The sequence below is a fragment of the Rhea americana genome, unplaced genomic scaffold (assembly GCF_003343005.1).
Source record: "Rhea americana isolate MKP2758 unplaced genomic scaffold, rheAme1 scaffold_142, whole genome shotgun sequence".
Lineage (NCBI taxonomy): Eukaryota > Metazoa > Chordata > Aves > Rheiformes > Rheidae > Rhea > Rhea americana.
The window spans coordinates 1,796,747-1,807,439 of NW_028185506.1; the positions used below are offsets into that span (position 1 = coordinate 1,796,747).

The window sequence follows — 10,693 nt, forward strand, 5'->3', positions numbered from 1 at the left end:
ATCACCTTCTTTTCCTCCATACACTTAGAGATGATGTCCAGAACAAGCTGTTCCATCACCTTTGCAGGGATGGAGTTGAGGCTGACTGGCCTATATTTTCCTTGGTTAGTTGAGTATCGTTTCCAATTGAATGTATTGGATTAAACTCCTTGTTTTGTTTGGCCAGAAATTATTTGATATTTGTATACTTTCACATACAAAATAAAAAAATGATAGCAAACCATGAATTAAGAGTATATACCATTTCAGAAATGGTATCAGGTCAAGCCAAGCAAAGCCAAGATGAATTGGTGAATCGTGGTATTTGGTGAACATGATATTTTGTGAAACGTGATACTGTCTAAGTYTTGCTTGAAAAAAATTGTCATTTTTTCTTGGGGATGCTTTATGGAAAGTGTGCTTTGTGACTGTACAGCTCTTTTTAGGACTGTTACTGTTTGTGCTGAAATACACATGGATAGACCGTATGTGAGAACTTGTGAGTGGATTTTGTCTGGACAGTAGAGTAGAGATGAGTCAGCTTTGCGCTATGTGTCACAACTGTCCGTCCACAAAGATCTTCTACACAGAGGAGACTTGCGTATCCATGGAAGGACTTTCTAGAAGCATTCTGAATTGTACTGGAATGATGGGGCACCCAGCTTAGAGTAGACTTAGGATAGGACAGACCTTTTAGGCTTTCTCATAACTTCAGTCTGCTAGGAATACAAATTTGTGTGGGCCCCAGCTTGTGCTGATCAKACTGTAGGAAAAAATCTGATGTTAMTGTCTGTTATCTTGGAAATGATTTATGACAATTACATCTTCAACTGTATTTAATACAGTTAACTGTATTTAATACAGCAGTATGCACCTCTTATGCAGTGCACCTCTTATTGTGAGAGGATCTGAGTGGAGGTGTTGGTGTTTTGGTTTCTTTTTTTGTATTTTTAAAGGTGTTGATAAGTGCATTTAAGCATAGCATTTCCAGAAGTTCAAATCTGGGTGGGCAAGCATGCTAATTGTCTGATGGTCTTGTTCACATAGATACCTTTTGCTTTAAAACCAGAAATGTGTTTCTGACASGTTGAGTAAAACACAAGACAGTTTTGTGAGTGCACAGCAAGGCAAAAAGGAAGATGAAAATTCTTTTATTGCAGCTTGACATCTCCAGAATGCATGATGTTAGGCTGAAAAAGTGCTGGCTGTTCAGGAAAGTCTTTAATTTTTAGGCAAGACAGCCTGGAGGAGCACAGGACTCTATCTCCCTGAAGGACACACGGCAGTTATAACATTCCCTTGCATGGTGGTTGGGGCTGGTCTGCAGGTAAGTTTTCTTGAATTTGGCTACTGTACACTGATGTATTCGTCAGGTGGACACTCAAATACAGATCTCAGAAGGCTTTTCTTACTGATTTTGCTGCCATTTCAATCCTTGTTTACTGCTGCCACCCTATGGCACTTATAGTGCATTATCATTATTTCTTACCTTGTTTCCCACTCTTTACTGTTGTTATTTCTGCGTGCTAGTTGATAAATGAGTGTGGCTGCTGCCTGAAGGCAGCTGTGCTTGTTTTATTACCCTGCAGATAAAAAACAATCAAGGTGGTTGCCAGGCCCAAGATAAGTGCTTGAGCCTTTCTAATCACCAAACTTAGTGTTGTCTCTTTCCAGATGTCTCCTGAGGTACTTTCATGGTGCTGTTCCTGCTGCTCATGTAGATGTATCCAGATCAGATACAAACTAGCTACCTGGGCTCCTGCTATCTGTAAAGTACAAAGCAGACAAATGCTCACCTGCTGGGGAATTTTTGTAGAAAGCTCCACATAGCTGAAACCCAAGGTTAACTCAGGTACTTTTGTATGATCTTGCAGCCACATGCTGTCTGTTCTACTGTATCCATACCAGGGAAGAGGCGCAAGAAGGGGAGACAGCAGTGATCACATCTCTTCACCTCATATTTTTAGTATGTGAGTTTGATGCTGGTGTAAAGTGAAGAAAAGATCAATACAGACTCTAATGAAGGAAGTTTCTGCAGTACTGTCCACTGCTAGTGAAGGAGGTAGCTGACCCCAGTAATAATGGCAGTAGTGGTATAAGACTGTGTGACAGGGACAACATTGAACTTCATTGCATTTTTTTCTTCACTTGTTTTGCTGCTTCTGCTCACTACAGGTTGAAAGCTTGAGTAGAGCTGGAGTCAGAAGGCTGCTTTTGTGTGTGCACCCTACAAGGACAGTCCTGCATCAGGGATCTCAGGATGAKGCAGCCTGCTGGCTTGCACTTCGAGCACTTTGTCCAGCTCTTCTTACTCTTCTGTTTGCCAGGTGCAGATAGGATGTCATACAGATGACCTCTCTCATGCCACAAAGCTGAAACGGGCCCCAGTGGTGATACACACCTGTGATATTACCTGCCAGAAGCAGTCTGTTTCCTGTCTCTGGGGTGGCCTTATTTACATCACAGTACCAGGAAAGAGTGTCCTGGGGAAAGTGTCCTTCACCATAGAAGGGGCAGTCAGAGCTCCATTCTTCAAGCTTGGTAGGTTTGTTTATTTGGTGCCTTTCTCCTTAGCATTGCTGGTAGATGCTGTCGTTGTTGTAACTGAAAAGAAAGATGGCCCAGTGCTTTCAGTCACTGACCTGGGCTTAGGAATAACCAGGTTTAACTTTCTTGTTTTTTGTTCCTTTAACTTCCCTTGGAATTCTGGGTAAATTACTTAACCACTCTGTGCCTGCTGTGTGGCAGGAGGCACATAAAATGTGCAATGTTTATCCCAAATGACATTTCTTGGAGGTCAGAGTTGGCATTTTTGATGAAAACTGCTGTGTTGGAGCAATACAGGCTGACCTCAGTCATGGTAAAGCTTCCTTGCCATATGCCTGCTTTAGAGTGCTGCCATATGGCCACCTCCAGTCCCTACAGTAAATGGTAATCTCTCCACTGGTGGGTTTCCCATGTTCCCATCAGTTTCTCTTCTCTTGTTGTACGGAGCATTTTTCAGTTCCTATGTCAAACTAAACAAAATTTAGTGGTGTTATCTCTCTGTTGGAGAACAGAAAATGAGATCATCAAGAGAGGCTGGAGAAGTCTGATGCTTCTTTTCCTCAGACAGGAAACAGGAATCTGTTKTTGTGCTACTGCTTTGGTGTGAGACAGTCCTTTTCTGTCTCTATCTTCTATCCACAAAAGAGCCCTGAGGAGACTTCTGAAGCATGTGTTTCTGTAGCTTGACCTCTGTGAATGTGCTCAAGATTGATTTTCTGTCTCGATGTAGGGGAGACCTGTGAAAGCCAGTGGCAGGCCTATATCCGGCATTACCCTGCTCCCTGGGCAGAATTAGCTGTTGAGAATCTTATCCTGACTGTACCAGCTGACAGCATTCGCCATATAGAGAACCCAAAGCCACTACTTAGCCTGTGGGATGAGATCATGGTGGCAATAAGCACACTGGCAGCCATACCAACAAAATTCCCAAGGCCAGAGAGGATTGTAACAGATGTCCAGATCTCGTGTGGTAGGTATATTACTGTATGGCTTTCTCAAAGGGGGCAGAGAAAAGCGGCCTCTAGCAGCAATGCCTATTTCTTCAAGGTTATTGTGCCAAAATTGGACTGCAAACCTACGTAAGGGGTGCAAGCCTTGCGTAACAGAGCTACTCCATCAGGATGGAAACGTGGCAGGGCAGAGCTTACAAAAACTACATCAACTGTTGCAAGTGCCCCTCTGCTTTCAAAATTAGTATTGTCTTACTCAGCTTTTCTGCTGCTTGAGTGTTCTGAGAGGCAGAGCTGCTAACTGTAATGGCTTTGGCTCACATGCAGTTACTCATTCACCCTCCTGAATGCACTGCAGAGACAGTACAACTGGGAGATAGTGACCTGTTTTCTATTTTTCCCTGCCTCAGTCACAGGACTGTTTGCTTAAATTCAGTTGCAATTGTACCTGCAGGAGACAGACTACACAAGGGTTGCTGTAGGCAAAGCTTAGCCTGAAAAAACATGTGTCTGAGCTGATGGCAAAGAAGAAACAGAATGTGGATTACTATCAAAGCCCATGAGTTTGCAGTTTTGCACTGGTGCTCCTCCACATCCCCACACTAGCTTCTGAAGTGCATTTGTTTTAGAGTCAGTTGGATGGTAAAGTGGAACTCTTACAATGCTATTTTTATTCTGTTGTTTTTTGAAGCCAGCTGGTTAAATTCATCATCCCACAGTGAGGGCAAGTGCTTGGCATGAATGATAATGTCCTAAACACATGGAAAGAATTTGTGGCATATCTTGGGAGTGTTAAATTCTACTATCCTAGGAAAATGCCAATTAAAATTACCATAGTCTGCAGACTAAAAATTCCCTTGTGGTTTAGATGATCTAAATGGTTTGACTCCCATTTTTGGACCTGAAGTTTTGGGGTTGCCAGGGGTTGCTATAGGGGTTACTCCCCTGGAAGGGAGCTCAAGATCTTACATAGCTTCTGAAAGAAGTATGTGATTCATATCCTCTAATTTGAGTAGTCTACAAGCTTTGCGTTCAATCAAAGCCAGCTATGTAGGATCCTGTTTAACCATCCTATGGTAGGTGTTTGAGTTTTTGGAGGTGCCTCTCATATGAAGTTTTAGGAATCGTCAAGAAGGACAAATCAGGGATGGAGCCACCCAAGAGACATGGGTAAAATCCCTTGCAGTACCAAATTCTTGCCCAGCATGATGCTGGTAAATCGTTAGATAACAGCCGTATTCTATGAGGTTAAGCATGACGAGCACTGTGGTCTCCACGAGTTTCCTACACACTGCTAACTCTTGGAGCGCAGACCTGCAATATCCCCACTTTACATAGGAAGAGTCAAGCTCTGCCAGAGTCCTGAATCACGTAATTGCATGGTTGGATTGGCCTCACTGTGGTGAATTTGAGAGAGTTCAGGTGTGTTCTGGGCAATGTTCAGGCTTTCTTCTTCCACCTAAAAYATGTGTCAGTCCTATATGAGTGTATGCTTATATATAAACAGGGCAAGTGGGCAAAACTGCATTTTACACCCCTTATTTGGCTGTCTGTTAAGGTGAAATTTGTATTTTTTTATCTCAAAAAAAGAAGAGGTTGTCACTCATTATGATGAAGTATTGTTTGTGAGATGGAGGAAAGACACTAGAGAAATGAAAAAATAGTCATTTGTATCTATGAGGTACTGGGATAAGCACTTATGCTGTATGTTGGTTTTTGTCTTTTCCTGCAGGCTGGATGCATGCTGGCTACCCCATCATGGGCCACCTAGATTCAGTGAAGGAGATGGTAGATGTGAAGCACATGCAAAACACTGGTCTTTGGGGTCCCATCCATGAACTGGGACACAATCAACAGCAGCAAGCATGGGAATTTCCCCCTCATACTACAGAAGCTACCTGCAACCTCTGGTCTGTCTATGTGCATGAGAAGGTGCTGGGGATTCCCAGGCATCAGGCCCATAAGGCACTTAGGTCACAGTGTCGGGAGGAGAGGATAAGAGGGTACCTGAACAAAGGTGCTAAACTAAAGGACTGGGAAATGTGGACTGCACTGGAGACATACCTGCAGGTAACTCTGGGAGAGATGGGTTCATTCTCGTTGCCTAGTGACTGCAATGGTTTGTTTACAAGCTGGATTCTTAAGTCTGGAAAGCCCCACAGAGATACATGGATAGGTTGTGTAGCATTAAGGTATTCTGATGCCCTTCCTCTGCAAAATTTGAGCTTAGCCACTCGGAGAGGGAAGCAAGTGCTAATATTTCTTCCTAGGAGAGAAACAGGAATTGTTTCTTCATACAGAGTGGAAAAATGAGGATCAAGTGTGGATACAGTTCTTTAATCTGCAGATTTCCCGTGGACTTTGGGCTAGTTGATAAAAAAAACTTTGGCATTTTAGAACTTCCAGATGAATAGTATAACAGAGTAACACAATGGCTGAGGTTGGAACTCCCTCTGTTCAAGCAGGGTCACCTAGAGCATGTTAAACAGGATCGCATCCAGGTAGGTTTTGAATATCTGCAGAGAAGGAGACTCCACAGCCTCTCTGGGCAACCTGGTCCAGTGCTCTGTCACCCTCACAGGAAAGAAGTTCTTCCTCATATTCAGGTGGAACTTCCTGTGTTTCAGTTCATGCCCTTTGCCTCGTGTCCTGTCACTTGGCACCACTGAAAAGAGTCCAGCCCCATTGTCTTGACATCCCCCCTTTAGGTATTTGTAGACATTAATAAGATCCCGCTTCAGTCTTCTCTTCCCCAGGCTAAAGAGGTCCAGCTCTCGTAGCTGTTCCTCATAGGGGATATGCTCCAGCCCTCTGATCATCTTTGTAGCCCTACGCTGGACTCTCTCCAGTAGCTCCATGTCTGTCTTGTCCTGGGGAGCCCAGAGCTGGACACAGTACTCAAGATGTGGCCTCACCAGGGCTGTGTAGAGCAGCAGGATCACCTCGCTCGACCTGCTGGCAACACTCTTCCCAATGCAGCCCAGGATGCCATTGGCCTTCCTGTCCACACGGGCACATTGCTGGCTCATGGTCAACTTGTCATCCACCAGCACTCCCAGGTCCTTCTCTGCAGAGCTGCTYTCCAGCAGGTCAGCCCCCAGCCTGTACTGGTGCATGGTGTTATTCCTGCTCCTTGCAGATTTGTATCATCAGCAAACTTGCTGAGGGGGCACTCTGTCCCTTCATGCGGGTCATTAATGAATAAGTTGATCAGGATAGGACCCAGTACTGAGCCCTGGGGGACTCCACTAGCTACAGGCCTCCAAGTAGACTCTGCAGCACTGATGACAACCCTCTGAATTCTGCCTTGCAGCCTATTCTCAATCCACCATGCTGTCCACTCATCTAGCCCGCACTTCCTGAGCTTACCTGTGAGGATGTTAGGGGAGACAGCGTCAAAAGCTTTGCTGAAGTCAAAGTAGACAACATGCACTGCTCTCCCCTCCTCTCTCCATCCAGTCATTCCATCCTAGATGGCTACCAGATTGATGAAGCATGACTTCCCCTTGGTGAATCCATGCTGACTACTCCTGATCACCTTCTTTTCCTCCATACACTTAGAGATGATGTCCAGAACAAGCTGTTCCATCACCTTTGCAGGGATGGAGTTGAGGCTGACTGGCCTATAGTTGCCTGGGTCCTCCTTTTTGTCCTTTTTGAAGACAGGAGTGACATTGGCTTTCCTCTAGTCCTCAGGCACCTCTTCAGTTCTCCATGACCTTTCAAAGATGGTGGAGAGCGACCTAGCAATAACAGCCGCCAGCTCCCTCAGCACTTACAGGTTCAAGACCCATGAATCCATGGGTGTCAAGTTTTTACACCTCAAAGATGCTTTAGAGAGCCAAGAAACACTCAGTTTAGAAACTAACTACACCTTCTACWGACAAACAGAACACCTACTTACAATTACTGTCTAACTGCTGTCCTTTTTTTCAGCTATAATGGGTTTTCTTCAGTTTAATACGTTCCATATTACTTTGAGCCATTCATCAGGATCCCATTTAGATGCTTTTCAATTTCCTTTCATCCAGGAAGGCTTCAGCATTGATCTTCAGGCCTTTCAGATCCACATCCTTTCTGCCTCTTACTTGCATAGCAGCAGGATGTCATCTGTTCCTGACATCGCCTGACAGAGCATACCATCTCTGAGAGTTCAGCCTCACGATGCATTTACCTCTCCAGAGTGGTCACTGAAGCCGGTAATACAGATCTTGCAAAAGAGAGTATAAAGCAATTAGAAAATCAATCAATTAGCCCAAGAGATTTACAGATTTAAATGGCCCAACAAAACTCCTGTATGTTCTGTTCTGTCTCCACTTCCTCACTGTTCTGGTACTTGCTTGGGACTAAGGCCAGAGCCCTCCAAAGCTCTGTCTAAACTAGGCAAAAGAAGCACTTTGCAAGCATGCTCCAGGGTACTTGCTCCTCTAGTTATCAAGTTGGCTACCCCACAATTATCTGTGTTTTCTTCCCATAGAAGACTGGCTGTGAGGGAGTGAATAGACAGTTTTCATTCCGGTCATGTTGTGACATGGAGCTGGGAACTCCTCATTCTCTGAGGTGAATACTTGAACACAGGATCTAGGAGATGCTCCTGCATTCTGCAGGTCAGACATAACCTAACATAGTGAGGAGTTTTCTGTATAACTTGGCTCATTGTTTTGGCCTTGTGTAAAACCAGACCTTTCCTTCTCCTACCTTCCAGTCAKCTTGTTCATGGCTCTTCAACCTTTCTACTCCCAACTATTTCCCAGTCCATAGCCAATCTCAGCACTAGGGGTTTCCCCTTGTGAATATGGGAATATTAGAGGCAGATAACCTGTTTGTTTGTTCTACCTAATGTAGAAATATTGTCTGCCACTGTTTAGCTATTCCAGCATGATGGAGGATTTGTGGAATACATTTTAGTGTCAAACTAGTGTCAAAGTGTGATGCATTTTGGCTTGGTAAGGAACTACTAACACTGACAATCATCCTGTCATGCTTTTGTTCCAACTCAGCTCTCCATATTAACCTCCTCTTGAGCAACAAAATAGGTTTCTGCTCCCTCTTTACTTTAAACTCATTACTCATATAATAGTAATTTTTCTATCTCATCTCTTTTGTTCTTATTCCTAGACAAAAACATGCTCTGCTCCCAATTTCTGCTTTCTGTTTTCTGACTACTACTTGTTCTCTTATCCTCCTTCTGTCCAGGTTCTCTCTCAGAGTCCTTACTGGTGGTTTTTCACTGCACAAGAAGGTTTATTCTGCAGAAATCATCAGCTTGCATAGTTGTTTGCTGCTGAGCGCTGACATTTCTATCTACTCCCAATGTACTGTTTGTCTCCATTTCTTCTGACAGGCCATACTGGGAGTGTTTTTTTTTGTTTTTGTTTTTGTTTTGTTTTTTTTTCCTGTATGCTAGTGCTGTAAGTTATGCTTTGAAGCCTGAAAGTTGTATGACTTCATCTAACTTTACACCCTTTGCAGAAGATGCTGTAGAAACCTGTGGAGATTTCTTCTACTTATAATGGAACAGGAATAATGTCTATGAAATGAGAATTTTATTGTTTTGATGCTCTATATTCTTGTCCTTCAGTTGCAGGAGGGCTTTGGTTGGGAGCCCTTCACCCACCTCTTCTCTGACTACCAGAAAATGTCCACCATCCCAAAGGACAACCCTTCTAAGATGAATCTGTGGGCACAGAAGTTTTCTCAGCAGGTGAACAGGAACCTGGCTCCTTTTTTTATGGCCTGGGGATGGCCTATCAGGAAAGAGCTGGCCATGGAACTGTCCTCTTTACCTAGCTGGGAAGAGAACCCAATGAAGACCTATAATCCTAAAGAAAACACGTCCAGACCTTGATTCTCAGGATTAGCTACAGCCTGTCATTTTCTCCTTGTATGCTGTATGATATGCTTTACCCTGAATTCTTTAGTTTTTTGTTGGCTTAGAATAAAAGCCAACCCTGGTAGAAACTCAGCAGAAACCTATGTGCTGTTTAGCTCCCATTTAAGCTATCTCCTGAAGAGTTAAATAATGCATGAGCCTTATGATGGGTTCTTCACCTCAGGGGGAATTTAATGCTGGGTGGATTTAGTTCCTGCAGAACCTTTTTCTGCTGAAATTGAAGTTTTCAGGGTGGGTCAGTCACTGGAGCAGTCTCAAGGACAATGAAAATAGCATATGGCTCCATATGGATCCATAAGAAGATAGTAGCCTTCGTAATGTTGTATCCTTCATGAATGCATGATCTTAGCAATACAAGATTTTCTCTACTGATTTGATTGCCTGTAAAATTCCTAGTCTTTAATCTCTCTAAGTATGCAGAACTTCTGCACCTACTATCATGAAATTAAGTGACCTTGTAGTGTTTACATACAGAGGCTGCTTAGCTGATAYGGAAACACTGTTGATTTCTTTCTACTTTATATTACTGTTTGACCCAAAATCCAGCTTTATCTGATACAAGTCAGTGATGAATTGTACCTGTCACACTCACTTCAGTCTGTGAGCAAGGTACTATGAGCAAACCATGCAGGATGGGAGAGCAAAAACAAAAAGAGGTGAGTTGATTGTAGTCAATAATGGTTTAACACATGGATTCATTAAGGTTTTGTTAAAAAAAGGCACTGACATGACAGCATGAGGGAGCATTGAGGAGGAAGGCAGAAGCTCGGCAACATGGAGCATCAGCCATGGAAGTTAACACTTCCCTCAGCTCATAGTTTCTTGGCTTGTACAGCACACTGTTGACCACACCAGGGCTGGTGAGGGTATTAATGCTTAGCCTAACAGCATGCTAGTCCCAACTCACACCTTGTGTATCAGCAATAAATAAGATAATTGTAGTGAACTCACAGGTTGTGTGTATTGTCTTACTTTCAAGTCTCTGTGCCCAGTAAGAAAAACACCTAAAAAGGAGCGACACAAAGATTTGTTACAGCTGCTTTTTATTTTTGGTCTGGCTCAGATGCAGTTCTGATTTTCCTGTGATTCATTGGCCTATTTTTTTCCTTTGTCCTTCAAGCATTCTTTCCATTTTTATACACTACTGCTATAAAGTTGTTCCTCCAATAAAACATACGCAGAGGGAAGTCCTAACTTAGACAGTGATTCAGTACCAGTTTAGCCCTGTTTTGGAGACTCAGAAGAATTTACACGGTACAAAGATTTGTATCTCATCCTACCTGCAGTAGCAGGTTTCATCCCTATTGACTTTATGAACAAAGAT

At 43.4% G+C, this 10,693-nt stretch overlaps 1 protein-coding gene across 2 annotated transcripts in view; it reads left to right on the top strand.

Annotated features, from left to right (window-relative positions):
* The window catches only part of TCAF2 (TRPM8 channel associated factor 2), a 25,667-nt gene extending 15,356 nt beyond the window's left edge, over positions 1-10,311 (top strand). For both annotated transcript variants that reach the window (XM_085298855.1, XM_085298854.1), the window contains 5 exons: positions 1,212-1,306; positions 2,307-2,520; positions 3,257-3,496; positions 5,209-5,546; positions 9,058-10,311. In XM_085298855.1, coding sequence (XP_085154981.1) covers positions 1,212-1,306; positions 2,307-2,520; positions 3,257-3,496; positions 5,209-5,546; positions 9,058-9,324 — 1,154 coding nt within the window. In that variant the 3' untranslated portion in view covers positions 9,325-10,311. The remainder of the gene's footprint in view (positions 1-1,211; positions 1,307-2,306; positions 2,521-3,256; positions 3,497-5,208; positions 5,547-9,057) is intronic.
* The last annotated feature ends 382 nt before the right edge of the window (positions 10,312-10,693 follow it).